The sequence below is a fragment of the Boleophthalmus pectinirostris genome, unplaced genomic scaffold (assembly GCF_026225935.1).
Source record: "Boleophthalmus pectinirostris isolate CB_2022bp ecotype Guang Dong unplaced genomic scaffold, ASM2622593v1 HiC_scaffold_3, whole genome shotgun sequence".
NCBI classification, from domain to species: Eukaryota; Metazoa; Chordata; class Actinopteri; order Gobiiformes; family Gobiidae; genus Boleophthalmus; species Boleophthalmus pectinirostris.
In genome coordinates this window covers 1,585,249-1,602,143 of record NW_026571299.1, presented here as the reverse complement: position 1 = coordinate 1,602,143, position 16,895 = coordinate 1,585,249, and the positions used below count along the sequence as shown (strand labels likewise).

General features: G+C 47.9%; 2 protein-coding genes across 2 annotated transcripts in view; both read left to right on the top strand.

Annotated features, from left to right (window-relative positions):
* LOC110156377 (NLR family CARD domain-containing protein 3-like) overlaps positions 1–16,895 on the top strand; it is a 234,805-nt gene that overhangs the window by 192,278 nt on the left and 25,632 nt on the right. The gene's annotated exons all lie outside the window — the stretch shown is intronic.
* Positions 12,193–15,301, top strand: LOC110174569 (stonustoxin subunit alpha-like). The gene is made up of 4 exons (XM_055160998.1): positions 12,193–12,422; positions 12,488–12,652; positions 12,838–12,884; positions 14,683–15,301. Exons 1-4 carry the CDS (start codon positions 12,235–12,237, stop codon positions 15,249–15,251), a joined length of 969 nt encoding a protein of 322 aa, XP_055016973.1. The 5' UTR covers positions 12,193–12,234; the 3' UTR covers positions 15,252–15,301.

Genomic DNA, 16,895 nt, shown 5'->3' with positions numbered 1-16,895 from the left:
CCCACAGGACGCCACGAGGGACACGGTCGAATGCCTTCTCCAAATCCACAAAGCACATGTGGACTGGTTGGGCAAACTCCCATGAACCTCGAGCACCGATGGAGAGTGTAGAGCTGGTCCAGTGTTCCACGGCCAGGACGAAAACCACACTGCTCCTCCTGAACCCGAGGTTCGATTATCGGCCGGATTCTCCTCTCCAGTCCCCTGGCATAGACCTTACCGGGAAGGCTGAGAAGTGTGATCCCCCTATAGTTGGAACACACCCTCCGGTCCCCCTTCTTATACAGAGGGACCACCACCCCGGTTTGCCAGTCCACAGGTACTGTCCCCGACCGCCACGTGATGTTGAAGAGGCGTGTCAGCCAAGACCCACAACATCCAGAGACTTACAATAGTCAGGACGGATCTCATCCAACCCCGGAGCCTTGCCACCAAGGAGCTTTCCAACCACCTCAGTCACTTCAGCCAGGGTGATGGATGAGTCCACCTCCGAGTCCCCAGTCTCTGCTTCCTCCTCGGAAGACGTGACGGTGGGATTGAGGAGATCCTCAAAGTATTCCTTCCACCGCCGGACAACATCCCCAGTCGAGGTCAGCAGCTCTCCCCCCGCACTGTAAACAGTGTTGGTGAAGAACTGCTTCCCCCTCCTGAGGCGCCGGACGGTTTGCCAGAATCTCTTTGAGGCCGTCCGATAGTCCTTCTCCATGGCCTCCTGGAACTCCTCCCAGCTCCGAGTTTTTGCCTCCGCGACCGCACAAGCTGCAACACGCTTGGCCCGCCGGTACCCGTGAGCTGCTTCAGGAGTCCCCCGAGCCAGCAAGGCCCGATAGGACTCCTTCTTCAGCTTGACGGCATCCCTTACTTCCGGTGTCCACCACCGGGTTCGGCGATTGCCGCCGGGACAGGCACCACAGACCTTACGCCCACAGCTACGAGCGGCCGTATTGACAATAGAGGCCGAGAATGAAGCCCACTCGGACTCCATATCTCCAGCCTCCCCCGGAATCTGGGAGAAGTCCTCCCAGAGGTGCGAGTTGAAGGTCCCTCTGACAGAGGGCTCCGCCAGACGTTCCCAACAGACCCTCACTACACGCTTGGGTCTGCCGGGTCTTTCCGGCTTCCTCCTCCGCCAGCGAACCCAACTCACAACCAGGTGGTGATCAGTTGACAGCTCAGCCCCTCTCTTCACCCGAGTGTCCAAGACACGCGGCCGGAGATCAGATGACACGACGACAAAGTCGATCATCGACCTCCGGCCGAGGGTGTCCTGGTGCCACGTGCACTGATGGACACCCTTGTGCTCGAACATGGTGTTCGTTATGGACAAACCGTGACTAGCACAGAAGTCCAATAACAAAACACCACTCAGGTTCAGATCAGGGAGGCCGTTCCTCCCAATCACCCCTCTCCAAGTGTCACTGTCGTTGCCCACGTGGACGTTGAAGTCCCCCAGTAGAACAACGGAGTGGCCGGTCGGTGCACTGTCTAGTACCCCTCCCAAGGACTCCAAGAAGGCCGGGTACTCGAGTACTCTACACTGCTGTTCGGCCCGTAGGCCGACACCACAGTGAGAGACCTGTCCCCGACCAGAAGGCGCAGGGACGCGACCCTCTCGTTCACCGGGGTGAACGCCAGAGAAATGGAGAGTCCAGCCCCTCTCAAGGAGTTGGGTTCCAGAGCCCAAACTGTGCGTGGAGGTGAGGCCGACTATATCTAGTCGGTAACGCTCAACCTCCCGCACCAGCTCAGGCTCCTTCCCCCCCAGCGAGGTGACATTCCATGTCCCCAGAGCCACAGTCTCCATGTCCGGAGATCTGGTCGTCGAGGCCCCCGCCATCGACTGCCGCCCAGATCTCTCTGCACCGGCCCCATATGGCTCCTCCCGCGGGTGGTGGACCCACGTGAGGACGGCCCCACGTCGCTCCTTCGGGCTGAGCCCGGCCGAGCCCCGTGGGGGAAGGCCCGGCCACCAGGCGCTCGCTGACGAGCACCCACCCCAGGCCTGGCTCCAGGGTGAGGCCCCGGTGACGCCAATCCGGGCGACGTAACTGGCCTTTGTGTGTGACTCATCATGTGGGGCTTCTGAACCGTTCTTCGTCTGACCCGTCCCCCCGGACCTGTTTGCCTTGGGTGACCCTACCAGGGGCATGAAGCCCCCGACAACAGAACACCCAGGATCATTTGGGCTCAAACCCCTCCACCATGATAAGGTGACGGTTCAAGGAGGGGACATAAATAAAGTGACAAACATAAATAAAGTTACCAACGAGTGAAATTACTGAAAAATTAAGAGCTGCACTAAACCTGCACATGTACAATCTGCACTCGTGTGACACTGAAAAACTAAAACATGAACTATCTCCTGTACAACACACAGAACAGACTCACCATCATCAGCACCTCTTCTGTCACTAAAAGAACACACATAATCCACTGAGTCGTGTTATTTAGTCCAAATGAAGCTGAATCGCATCAGCGGCACAAGGAGCAGCTGTTTTTATCACCGCTAACAGTTTATGCTAATTAGCCATGCAGTTTAAAATTCGTTTCTGTAAAACGTAAACAAATGTGATCAGAGCTGAATGATCTGATCAAACGGGCTGATGTGGCTCTACAGTGGTTCTGGTTTTTATGTTGTAAAGCTGAGTTTATTTATGCAGAAGATTTTAATGAAGAATCTGTTGTTTGTTGTTGTTTGATCAGTGCAGTGGATTGTGGGATTTCTCACAGCTCCTCACTGCAGGTTAAACCTCCTGAGCTTCCTCTGGTAAAGGAGCTCACGGTTTGTATTTTTCCTGGTTTATTAAATTGATTTAAGTTAATTTTTGTGCTTGCACATTTGTAAGATTATCTCAAGAACCCGAGATGCTACATTTGATCATGTTACAGGGATATGAGTGTCCTGGTTTCTCAGTGCGCATGTAAACATAGAAACCCAAGTACTGACATAACCAGGATATGGATAATAACCGGGATACTGATGTGCATGTGAACACACTCACTGTGTCTCCTGTAAAATGTAAAAGAACTCTGATCGAGAGCCTGCCCTGAGACCAGGTGGACAGGGTCCAGTGGACATCAATTATATAGACTACTAACCCAGTACACAAGCACAGACCGTACGCTTGTGCTTGAGGTCTTGAATATATGAAAGGTTTAAATTATGCTGCTTTATATAATAAATATAACCTAAATTTTCTTAGTTTGTCTCTTGTCCAACTCAGTCCAATGAACCTGTGGGTCCTAATTCAAGCATATCTCTGGGTCCCTGATGCTTTCTTCAGGGGACGTTGTTGACAGTGTGACATTGGGACAGACTGATGAGCCCAGTCCATAAAGTACAGAACCACTCGCTATGCCACATTCAGAAAGTGGTTGTTACAAAACATGTGACCCAAAAAACTGAAGACAAATCAAAGTGTTTACTGAGCAGTGTCTGGAGTAATAACTGGCTGATCCGGAGCTGAGTACAAGAGCTCACCTCTCCCTGCATTTGCATAAACATGTCCTAAATATTTCTGTGTCCTGACCTGTGCACACATAGACAAATAACTGATGAAACTGATCAAAAACAGCCAACAGGGCTGATCAGTTCCAAAAAAGATATTTAGATGATAGAGGATTAAACAAAGTTGTAGACGAGCATTATTTTAAGGAATCTGGTTGATTTTGCATTAATAGTTGTGATCTCAACATCACGATTTCCTGGAGAGACTGAAGTCTGCTCAGTATTGACATTTACATATAGTGATCCTAATGACCATTACATAGTGGATTTAGAAGAAGGTGAAGCTGATACTTCCTCTTGTGTCGAGGCTGTTTGTTTCTCTGAATATTGTTCACTGTATTTTAAATGTGTCTTTGTTTACCATAAAACTCATGTCATTGTTTTGTGCAGAACCAAGATGGACCCACCCGGATCTGGGCCTAAACCTGGTCCAGTTTCTGTGAAGAGTGACATGTCCAAAGACCAAGGTCCTGATTTTAAAGGGTTTGTTGAGTTTATTTAATATTTATTGACATTTTTATAGGAAATATAATATTGTGCCTCTAATAGAATCAAAGTTCAGTTAATATGAAAGTGGAGCCTGTCTGACGCTGAGCTCCTGTCACACAGAGCAGAGCTCAGTCGTATCCACAAAAATATTTCATGTGAAGCTCGTCTCATCCACAGGGAGAGTTTCAGGGCTCGGTGAAGGACACTTTCAGAAACCAGGTCCCAGAGTGTAAAGATCTCAGAACAGTTTAGTCTTTACAGCACATCCACGTCTTTGTAAGACTATGACCCCACAGCCCCTGCATGACAAATATTCTGAATAACTGAACATTTATACAGTGTGTTCTGCAGAATCCTCACTCCTCCACCGCCCACAAGCCTCAGGTCACAGTGAACAGAGAGAAATCCACTCTGGAGTCAGTCTCCATTAAGTCTGTGTGTTTGGAGCTTCATGTTTCTGCTGCTTCTTCTTCAGAAGAGTCTTGTGACGATGTTTGCAAACTTTTTGAAAACTAAACAGTATCCAACATGTGTCCATGTACAAGAATAAACTTGAGCTAAAATGAGAATAAGTCAAAGGAGCTGAGTCTTCATGAGGAGTTGGACCACAGACTGTGGGCCAGAGTTGTTCTATCAGTCCTGACACATCCTTGTGTAGAGGCTCTTCTGGTTCCTTCTATTTTCTTATCTACATTTACTTGTTTTTGTTTTGTGCAGGACCAAGAAGAACCGACCCGGATCTGGGCCTGAACTTGGTCCAGTTTCTATGAAGAGCGACTGGTCCAAAGACCGAGGTCCAGATTTTAAAGGGTTTGTTGTGTTCATAAAATGCTAAAATCAATAAACAAACAGGATTCTGTACATAAATGCATTTGTCACATGATGTTTGTTTGACAGGAGTTCTGCTCTGAGCTGTGAGTCTCTGCAGAGTGATCGCTCCAAAGACCTGTAAGTGTCTCTCAGCACCTGGACTGTGCTTTAAAACACATTTATTCTGCATATTTAACCTTTTAGAGCTTTTAACCGTGTTATAGTTGTTTCCTTCTCGTTTACTCCTTTTAAGTTGTATTTGGAGTGATTCATGTTTGAACAATCTTTAGTTGCTTCTATTCAAGACGCCATTTTGGTGACCAACTCCCATTTTCACCGACACACGCCCACTGCTCTCCACTTACTTCCTCCTCCAATTTTATTTCTTAATTGTTGATACATGTAGAATTTGGCAGCATCGTGTACTTTCTTTTATTAAGACATTTTAAATGAATATTGCAATTTATAATGTGCAAATTATAACATAATGGCGGGCGTCATAGATTACAGAGGTCCTTAAACTCTATACTGATCCACAGAGAGAATCTGGCTGTAGAGGAAACCAGAGGAGAGCGCCACCATCTGGATAGAGTATTTACTGTAAGTACAGAAAAATTAAGACTGGCACATTTTCATATTTTGATCATCTCTGATCCCTCTGGTGAGAACTTCAACCCCGGTCCAAACCAACTATTCCAAATGCATCATGGGAGGGGATACTCATTATTCCATTTCCTGTTTGTGGTGAGTGAAGATGATGAGGGGCAAACCTCTAACTGTAGCCAAATGTGGTCCAAGTAACAGTGGAGCGATCAAAGGAACCAGAACTGATTTAAAACCATTTGCAGTGTCCCTGAACCGGCCGTGTGGACTTAGACCTGCACGGGTTCATCTTTGAGACAAACATCTGCTACTGGCAGATCAACCAGTCGCCCTGTGTGCGCAGTTAAGTCAAATTTGAGTCCAGGGAGCTCAGAGTCTCCCAGGGAGGCTCTTAGACAGGGTTTGAGAAACCGTGTCTGCTGGAGGTTGGCCTCCTCTTGGGGGGGTAGGGACCAGCCCACACTGTCTGTACCCCATGGAGGGGCTCCATGGGAAGACCACCAGGCGATGCATCTCGGCCTCTCTTGTGGGAGAGTCTCAGTGTCCCCGAGCCAAGTGCAGTCAAACCCACTGTGCACAGGAGCCTTGGATACACGTCAACTGGACCAGTTTTGTTTGGTTTGTAGATGTTAAAGGATCACACTGAAGCCCAGATGCTACAGAAGAATTATTTTATTGGTTGTTGTGGACCCAATAATCGAAATAGCATTGTGAAAGCACCTTAAGTCAAAGTCGTCACGAACCCATTTGCACCTATTTGGTTCTTTGATCAGCTTTAGGTTGTGAGTTGACATCCTCCCACAGCTCCCTGTGTTAAGGAATCACTGGTCGGACCCAAATATGCAGAAGGAAAAAAAGTATTTTATTCACAAAAAATAGTCTTGGCGGGGGGATAGATTCCAGGGGAGGCAGGACGGGTCCAGGTTGGCTGCAGATGGGAGGTCTGTGGAGATGGAGGCTGACCGGAGGCTTACAGAAACTGGTGGTAACGGGGTGAGGCTGGCTCCAAATGAAGTGTTGGGGGTAGGACAAAAGAAACGGGTAAGCATCAAAAAGTCTCTGGAATTCTCAAAAATCATAAAAAGCCTGAGTAGTTCACCACTGGGATGACGGAACGATCTGGCACTGCAGAGCAGGTCAGCAGGTCTTTTATTGTAGGAGATAATTACTTGATGAAGAACAGGAGTGGAGCTCAGCAGGTGAGTGATTGGGCCCCGCCCAGGAAATGCCAAACAAGGTAAGTAGATACAGAGAGAGAGAGCAGGGAAAGGAGGGGTAGGAGGAGCAGGGAGAACCCTCACACCCTGTTCACTGTCTTATCTTTAAATATTTATTCTTTTTAGCATGACTCAGCAAAAACCTCATTGGAGATCAAACAGGAAGTAGTGATGCTCACAGTGAGGTTGTTGGGTGCTGTTGTGCTCTGAGCCTGTTGTTTAGTGCACTAGGAGTTCTCTGCGCATGTAGTGACTCACTCAGATCATGTATTCAACACAGTAAAAAGTAAAAAGACACAGTGAGATCAGCTTCTCTTATCAACACTTTATGGACGCTGAGCAGAGTTTTAGAAGACTTTAGCTGGCGAGAGCTGCTTGATATATCACGACGACGAGAGCAAAAACTTTGTGGATGAACTTTGTGAATAATCTGCAGAGGATAGAGAGTTTCAGCAACAACGATGCATTGAAACTGATGTAAAGTAGAAGTGCACGAGTCTACACTTGATAGTTCAGGTAAAAACATCAAATAATTACTCTGTTTTGAAAGCAGCCGCTGTGTGATAAAAAGACACTTCACCTGTCACACTTTGGCCCTGTCCATCTTAATCTACAGAAGAGGTGAGTGTCCCAGCATCTGTCCTGTCCAACACACCGACTTTCACGTGTCTGTCTCTGTCCTGAAATCCTGTCAGTAGAGACCAGGGTCCACACGGTGTACGGGAGGTTTTTATCTGAAAATACACGATTTGTGATCCACACCAACAATTATGTGAACACAGAGAGTTGTACATGGACACGACAGAGCAAGGTTAAGGAGCCACGTCTCAAATGCTCTTTTGTAGGAGCTGAGGATTCACTGATCCAGAGCATAAAGTGAAAGACACATTTCTGTTCTATTTAAGTTCATTTGGACTAAATTACATTGAAAAAGTGCTTTTCCTGTTTAACCTAAAAAACTTTATCAATAAATGCAACAATCCAGTACACATAACTGATCAAAAACTCACTTTTCAACTCAATACAGAACACGCCTCTTCTTTCTCCATAAATTTCACAAACTACAGGACCACCATCAACTTTTACTGTTTTATACAAATGCATAAAAATCCGTCCTTCAATATCACAGCCTGGTTTGGTTCCCTCAGCCTCACCCATCTCAGACTGAAAATAACTAGGGCCAATCACGTTAAAGCATTAATTTTGCGTTATTTAATTAATTAATTATAGACAATTATATTAACGCAGTTAATACAGTTTTTATTATATATAATTATATATAATATATATATATATAATACACAACACACACACACACATATATTATATATATATATATATATATATATAATATATATATATATATATATATGTGTGTATATATATATTTTTTTATTTTTTATTGTAAATGTCCATTGCTGACTGGCTTTTATTTTGAAAAAGTCCATCGTGAGTGAGTCTAGAATTGCTTACTTCTGCGGCGCTCACAGAAAACAGAGAGAAAGAAAGTGGGATGAACAAACATGGAGAAGGGTGAGGAACCTTTACATGGTCATTTTCATTTAAAATTTCTTCAGACGGCGTCGACAAAGTCATTTGTAAAACTGCAACACTGAACTGTCTCATCACTGGAGTTTCACGAGTCTGAAATGTCACCTAAACGCAAAACACTCTGGTGATGCAAATGATTCAATGAAACACGTGGAGCACATGCACATCACGCACAGCGCGTAGGGCACCAGGAGCTTTCAGAGGCTCCACCGTGCTGTCCATCACTCTTCATCACAACCACACACCCCTCCCCTGGTCTCACTTTTCCTCCAGGAGAAGTCGGTGCCATAAAAGAAGTAAGTTCTAGGAGTTGACAAACTGCACTGAAAGTGTTTTCTGGTTGTGTGTTCTGTTTTTTACTGTTTTTGACAGATTCTCATTTTTATATCAAACAGGAAACATTAAAGCTCTGGCAGTGGAAATACATTTCAGTTTTTCATTAGATTTTTTTCAGTTGAGATTTATTTTCCTGCTGCTGATCACATGAAGTTTATGTTTTAATTCAATTCATTAAGTCAAATTCTAGGAACTGACAAACTGAACCTAAACTGCTTCTTTTGTTGAGTAAGATTCTCCAGAGGAAGAATAAACATGGACTTTATAGACTAGTGCCCTGCTGCTGCTATTTATTTTATTTTTTGCCCAGCCCTAAAAATAAAATTTATTTCAAAACAAATAATGTATAACTAAATTTGTATAAATGTTTTATTTTACTGCAGTTTGTCCAACACAAACCTCCACAGCAGCTTTGCATAAAGGTTCAATTATTAGGAGAAGTTCTGGGCCAGTTCATAATCTCATGAAGTTTATTTTTCAACCCAGAATTGTTACCAGCTCCACTCATCTTTACTTTCCTTACTTCAGTCCAAACTGTGTGTTTCAGGTTCTGGAGGAGCAGGTCCTGGTTTATGTCCAACAGCAGCTGCAGAGGCTCCACAGGCTCCTGGCCTCAGATTACCCAGAATGCTCTGAGGGTGAGGAGCTGAGCACAGAGGTTCTGAACATCACCCTGGACTTCCTGAAGAGGATGGACCAGGAGCATCTGGCCCAGCGTCTGGAGAACAGTAAGAACAACCACAGACTCTGTATATAAATGGACATAGTTAGTCTGGCAGTCGCCATGTTCCAAACAGGAAGTGAACAAGAGCGTGAAGTGGTTTCTTCAAGCTCTGGTTGCAGTTGATTTCTATTGAAAAATCTTCACCCCTTTCTCCATAAATGTTGCTTTATTTCACTGTTTTGTCCCTAAATGAAGATACTGCTCACAGAAATTATAAAACACACTGAAAACACATCAGACCTCAGTGTGAAAAAAACATATGTTGTATTTCTATACAAATGTGGACAGGGCAGTGTCTGAGGAACAAAAGGATGCTCCTCTTTTCTGCACTAGAGCAGCACCAGTGAGACGACCCCTAAAACAGGACTGGATTTGTATGTGGAGCTCATTTCAAGTTTCTCCTCTTGTTTTTTTGTTTTTCTTTTTTGGCTGGTTTTCCACTAGTGCTGCTTTGGCTACAGTGATTATCACCACTGAGAGTATGAGGCCGTTCTTTAACCCTACAGAAGCGCCACAGATTGTCCAACTTCTCCAGAATGACACATCTGGACACGCCATCGCAAGGAGATTTAATGTGTCTCCAGCACAATCTCCAGAACATGGAGGAGATTTCAGGAGACAAGTTGTTAGTCTAGGAGAGCTGGACAGGGCCATAGAAGATCCTCAACTCATCTCCACTCCTCTGTGCTGGACGAACAGACTGACCTCTGCCCGTGTCCTACAGATTATACACTATTATCTGTTTGGCAGAAGAGTCCCACTGAGGAGAAAAACTGTTCCTCGGACGTGCTTTGACTTAAAGTTGAACTGGATGTAACTCCTGTAGCACACAGCTCTGTTCTCCATTCATTAGCCAGTAGCAGTAACATGCCACCAGTGGAGAGTTAGGGTGGGACAGAGCGAGCAGAGAGCATTTATCGCTCACTTATATTTATCTATTTAGCTATCACAGGGTATTCGCAAAGGCCTGGAAGATGTCGTAATATGATCCCGTCCATGACTCAATGAAATATGATTGACTAAGACGACTGTCAGTCTCAAATTCATCCCCACATTGACTTCAGTTGCAGGGGCCTTCGTTCCATCCACAAAAGGTTCTGCAGGTGTTTGTTTAATTCAGTGCTGCGGGGGAGTTTTATGTATTGTATCATTTGGAGATTGTGAGTTCACTGAGGGCCTCTGTTGTCTTCCTCAGGGACTGAAGTTGGAGTTCACTGTGAGAAACTGAAGAGGCATCTGCAGCAGAGATTCAGTCGTGTGTTTGAGGGCGTGGCTAAAGCAGGAGACTCCGCCCCCCTGACCCAGATCTACACAGAGCTCTACATCACAGAGGGCGGAGCCTCAGAGGTCAACCAGGAACATGAGGTCAGACACATGGAGACGGCGTCCAGGAGACCGGCCGCTCCAGAGACCATCACATGTGAAGAGCTCTTTAAACCCCGCCCACATTCACCACAGCCAATCAGATTAGTGCTGACGAAGGGCGTGGCCGGCGTGGGGAAAACAGTGCTGACTCAGAAGTTCAGTCTGGACTGGGCTGAAGGCCGGGCCCACCAGGACCTCCAGCTGCTGTTCCCGTTCACTTTCAGAGAGCTCAATGTGCTCAGAGACACACAGTTCAGCCTGGTGAAGCTGCTGCACCACTTCTTCAGTCCATCCAAACATCTCTGCAGCTTCCAACAGCTCCAGGTGCTCTTCATCTTTGACGGTCTGGACGAGTGCAGACTTCCTCTGGACTTCGGCCGAACCCGGGTCCTGATCGACCCCACAGAGTCCGCCTCAGTGCACGTGCTGCTGGTGAACCTCATCAGGGGGAGCCTGCTTCCCTCCGCTCGCCTCTGGATAACCACGCGCCCTGCCGCGGCCAATCAGATCCCTGCTGAGTGCGTCTCCATAGTGACAGAGGTGCGAGGGTTCACCGACTCGCAGAAGGAGCAGTACTTCAGGAAGAGGTTCAGAGACCAGGCCACAGCCGTCATCTCCCACATCAAGAGCGTCCGCAGCCTCCACATCATGAGCCACATGCCGATCTTCTGCTGGATCCTCTCCACAGTTCTACAGAAGCTTCTGGAACAAACAGAGGAACCAGAGCTGCCCCGGACTCTCACACAGATGTACGTCCACTTCCTGGTGGTGCAGGCCAAAGTCCAGAACATCAAGTATCACCAGGGATCAGGGGAGGACCTTCACTGGACTCCAGAGACCAGGGAGATGGTGAAGTCTCTGGGAAAACTGGCCTTTGAGCAGCTGCAGAAAGGAAACCTGATCTTCTACGAGAGTGACCTGAGCGAGTGTGGGCTGGACGCTGCAGCGGCCTCAGTGTACTCCGGAGTGTTCACACAGGTCTTTAGAGAGGAGCCAGGCCTGTACCAGGACAGGGTCTACTGCTTCATCCATCTGAGTGTGCAGGAGTTTCTGGCTGCTCTTCACGTCCATCTGACCTTCTTCAGCTCTGGAGAGAACCTGCTGGAGACACCACACTCCTCTGAGAGTCCAGACCCTGAAGCCTTCTACCGCTCTGCTGTGGACCAGGCCTTACAGAGTCCAAACGGACACCTGGACCTGTTCCTGCGCTTCCTCCTGGGGCTGTCTCTGCCGACCAATCAGAGGCTGCTGCAGGGTCTGCTGACTCACACAGGAAGTAAATGTCAGGAGACAGTAAAGTACATCAAACAGAAGCTGAATGAAAAGGGTCTGACTGCAGAGAGAAGAATGAACCTGCTCCACTGTCTGAACGAACTCAACGACCACAGTCTGATGCAGGACATACAGTGGTACATGAGCGGAGGACGTCTCGCTGATAATCACATGTCTCCTGCTGAGTGGTCTGCTCTGTCCTTCGTCTTACTGTCCTCAGACCTGGAGGAGTTTGACCTGAGGAAATGTTGTGCCTCAGAGACAGCTCTCCTGTGTCTGCTGCCGGTGGTCAGAGCCTCCACCAAAGCCCTGTGAGTCCAGACTGTATTTAAACTCTTGTGTGGAGGTTCTAGTCTCTAATGTCCCTCTCTGTCCTCAGTCTTTGTGGCTGTGGTCTGTCCCCTCACAGCTGTGGTCCTCTGGCCTCAGTCCTCAGCTCCTCCAGTCTCACACATCTGGATCTCAGTCACAACGACCTCCAGGACTCAGGAGTGGAGCTGCTGTGTTCTGGACTGAAGAGCGCCCCCTGCAGCCTGGAGACGCTCAGGTGAGACGCTCCCATGATGCACTCTGCCCCCTTGTGTCCACATGAGTGTAATGCTGTGTCTTTAGGCTGTCTGGATGTCTGGTCTCAGAGAGGGGCGGGGCTGCTCTGGCCTCAGCTCTGAGCTCCGCCCCCTCCCACCTCAGAGAGTTGGACCTGAGCTACAACCATCCAGGACCCTCAGCAGAGCTCCTGACCGCTCTACGGGACCAGCGCCCCCTGCTGTCTGTCAGGTGAGACCACACTGCCCCCTGCTGTCTGTCAGGTGAGACCACACTGCCCCCTGCTGTCTGTCAGGTGAGACCACACTGCCCCCTGCTGTCTGTCAGGTGTGGGTCCTGGTTCAGTAGGTCTCTGGTCCATGGTGGGTCCAGATCCTGGTCTCTGGTCTGGTCTAAACTGGACTTGTGTGTTTCAGGTTGGATCCTGCTGGAGAGTGTTGGATGGTCCCAGGTCCCAGAAAATGTGAGTCCTCAGTCCAAAGCAGAAACAGAAAACTCAAGGGAAGTCCAGAGAAAATATGATTTTCTGTTTTTATTTTGTCCCGTCCATCTATCCATTTTCTTCCTCTTATCTGGGGCCAGGTCATGGGGGCATCAGTCTAAGCATGGACTCCCAGACTTCCTTCACACCAGGCACTTCCTCCAGGTCCTCTGGGTGGACCCCAAGGCGTTCCCAGGCCAGCCCAGAGACATAGTCCTTCCAGTGTGTCCTGGGTTTTCCCCGGGGAGGCATCAGAACAGATGCCCTCCCCTCAACTGCTCCACTCCATATGGAGGAGCCCCAGCTCTACTCTGAGCTCCTCCTGTGTGACTGAGCTCCTCATCCTATTTCTAAGACACCCAGACACCCTATGGAGGAAGCTCATTTTGGCCGCTTGTATTTGTGATCAGAGGTGAGGGGAGGAACGGAGACTGACGGTAAATCAAGAGCTTTGCCGTTTGACTCAGCTCCTCTTCACCACAACGGTCCGATACAGCGACCACATCACTGCCAATACTGCACCTGTCCACCTGTCACTCTCACGCTCCATCCTCCCCTCACTCAATGACAAGACCCTGACAGACTTGAACTCCTCCACTTGAGGCAGAGACTCTCCACCCACCCGGAGATGACAAGACGCCTTTTTCTGGTCGAGAACCACGACCTCGGACTTGAAAGAACTGATCTTCATCCCAGACTCTTCACACTTGGCTCAAACCGCCCCAGTGCTGCAGGTCCTGGTCTGATGAAGCCAACAGGACAACTTCATCTGCGAACAGCAGAGCTGATCCTGTGGTCCCCAAACTGGACCCCCTCCGACCCCTGACTGCACCTAGAAATTCTGTCCATAAAAACAATGAACAGAACCAGTGACAGGGAGTCCAACATACACCGAGAACAACAATGAGCCCCAAACCCCATACTCCCAGAGCACCCCCCACAGGACACCACGAGGGACACGGTTGAATGCCTTCTCCAGATCCACAAAGTACATGTGGACTGGTTGGACAAACTCCCATGAACCCTCGAGCACCGATGGAGAGTGTAGAGCTGGTCCAGTGTTCCACGGCCAAGACGAAAACCACATTGCTCCTCCTGAATCCGAGGTTCGACTATCGGCCGGATTCTCCTCTCCCGTCCCTGGCATAGACCAGGAAGGCTGAGGAGTGTGATTCCCCTGTAGTTGGAACACACCCTCCGGTCCCTCTTCTTATACAGAGGGACCACCACCCCGGAACTCCAACTCACAGCGGCTGAGCTGTGGAGCAATGAGCATGCACACACCAGCTCGCCGCCGCTCCATGCAGGCAACACAGGACTTGGTTTCCAAAGCCCAAGCTGTGCATGGAGGTGAGGGTGACTATATCTACAAGCTATACAAGCTCAGGCTTCTTCCCCCCCAGCGAGATGACATTCCATGTCCCCAGAGTCTCCATGATCTGGTTGCTGAGTCCCCCACCTTTAACTGCAGCCCAGACCTTTCTCAGGTGGTGGGGTCCACATGAGGACTGCCCCATGTCACTCCTTCGGGCTGAGCCTGTGGAAGAAGGCCCGGCCACCAGGCGCTTGATGTCGAACACCCACCTCAGGCCTGGCTCCGTTGTGGTAGTAAGGCCAATTTGGGCAATGTAACTGGCCTCGTTGCTGTGTTCATATAAATTAACATGTTCATATATAAATGAATAACACATTGTAGGTCAAAGACAAATAGAACCATCTCTAGTTCCTTTTAATTTGACCTGTTGTATTTGCAGTTTTAACTCAGCTGTTTGTGTTTCAGACTCCTGTGAGTTCTCTCTGGATCCAAACACAATTCACAGAAAACTCAAACTGTCTGAGGACAAACAGAGAGTCACCTGGGAGAAAGAGGAGCAGCTGTATCCAGATCATGAGGACAAATTCACAGACCTGACTCAGGTCCTGAGCTCCACTGGCCTGAGGGGGCGCTGTTACTGGGAGGTGGAGTGGAGAGGGGAGGTCGATATAGCAGTGGGTTACAGAAGAATCAGACGGAGAGGAGCAGGAAAGGAGAGTAAGTTTGGAGAAAATGATCAGTCCTGGAGTCTACAGGTCAATTATGGACGATACAGCATCAAACACAACAACAAACGAAAATACATCTCTCCACAAGGACTTTCATCAGAACAGGTTGTGCTCTCTGGCAGAGTGGGTGTGTTCCTGGACACTGAGGCTGGATCTTTGTCCTTCTATGAGGTCCTCTCTGATGGAAAACTGATCCATCGCTACACCTTCACCTCCTCCTTCACTGAGCCTCTGTTCCCTGGGTTCAGACTGTGGTGGAATGACAGTTCAGTGTCTGTGGCTGAAAGTGAAAACACAGTGACATAAAAGAAGGACTCTGTGTAACTTTATGACTTTGTGAAGTGTGTGTGGTGGGGATGGGGCTGAGCAGTGCAGTTTTGTAAATGTCGAAAACTGTTTGAGATTTTAAATTTATCATGTAAACAATTATAATTCATCACATTTATATTGTGTTTTTGGACATTTAACTATGGGAAAATTAAACAAAAACAAAAGATAAACAAAAACATGTTGCATTCATCTTTCCATGGGCAGGGGGTTGGTGACGCTAACTGGAGACATGTTTTGTCTGGAACTCCGTTATTCAGGTCAGACTTTAATCTGATCTTTGTTTTAACACAATCTGAGCAGAGCTACAACAGGTGAGCAGATTTTTTTTTTACTGCTAAACTCGTCCCTCTCAAATAACATCACAGTCACACGCTCATCAGCATCAGCCGACCGTTTTTCACTCAGTCACTCTCACCTTTCACTTTGGGTTTTTTCAGACCATCGAAAAACTTATGCTGCTTCTACAACACTAATATATCTGCAACTGGGCAAGAAACATTTTACTCAAAACTGTACCTGACCAGACTCTAGAGGGAGGGGTCTGGGTACAGAGGGAGGGGTCTGGGTACAGAGGGAGGAGTCTGTGTACAGAGGGAGGGGTCTGGGTACAGGGGGAGGGGTCTGGGTACAGAGGGAGGAGTCTGGGTACAGGGGGAGGGGTCTGGGTACAGAGGGAGGAGTCTGGTTATTGGAGCTTTTCAGATTCTAGATGGTGAGGACGTCAAACTTGAGACATCGAGAGAATTTGTTTTAGTGAGTTTGTTCACATGCACATCAGTGTCCCGGTTATTATCCATATCCCGGTTATGTCAGTATTCAGGATCTGTTGTTTACATGCGTGTGGAGAAACTGGGATTCTCATGTCCCTGTGTGTCCCGGTTTCTTGACATAATCTTACAAATTTGCAAGTGCAAAAATTATATATTTAATAAACCAGGAAAAATACAAACAACCATGAGATTATAATAATGTGTTTAATTTAGCTTCGACACATTTGTTTACATTTTACAGAAGCAAAACTGAAAACCACATGACTAATTTGCATAAACTATAAGTGTGCAAAGGTCGTAAGGTCGTAAGGTCCTATGTGTGCAGGTCGTACTTGTGCAGGTCTTGTGTAGGTGTATGTGCAGGTCGTACGTGTTCAGGTCGTACATGTGCAGTTCGTACGTGTGCAGGTCGTGTGCAGGTCGTACGTGTGCAAGTCATACGTGCAGGTCGTACGTATTCAGGTCGTACGTGTTCAGGTTGTACGTGTGCAGGTCATACGTGTTCAGGTCATACATGTTCAGGTCGTACGTATTCAGGTCCTATGTGTGCAGGTCGTACGTGTTCAGGTCCTATGTGTGCAGGTCGTACATGTTCAGGTCCTATGTGTGCAGGTGGTACGTGTGCAGGTCATACGTGTACAGGTCGTACATTTGTTCAGGTCCTATGTGTGCAGGTTGTATGTGTGCAGGTCGTACGTGTGCAGGGAGTAAGTGTGCAGGTCGTACGTGTTCAGGTCGTAGGTGTGCAGGTCGTACGTGTGCAGGTCCTATGTGTGCAGGTCGTATGTGTGCAGGTAGTACATGTGCAGGGAGTATGTGTTCAGGTCGTACGTGTGCAGGTCGTACGTGT

Coding starts and splice junctions, on each gene's coding strand:
- LOC110174569 (XM_055160998.1), top strand. CDS start 12,235: ATGTCCCTCTCTGTCCTCAGTCTTTGTGGCTGTGGTCTGTCCCCTCAC. Junction 12,423..12,487: donor TGCAGCCTGGAGACGCTCAG/GTGAGACGCTCC, acceptor CTGTGTCTTTAG/GCTGTCTGGATGTCTGGTCT. Junction 12,885..14,682: donor GGTCCCAGGTCCCAGAAAAT/GTGAGTCCTCAG, acceptor TTTGTGTTTCAG/ACTCCTGTGAGTTCTCTCTG.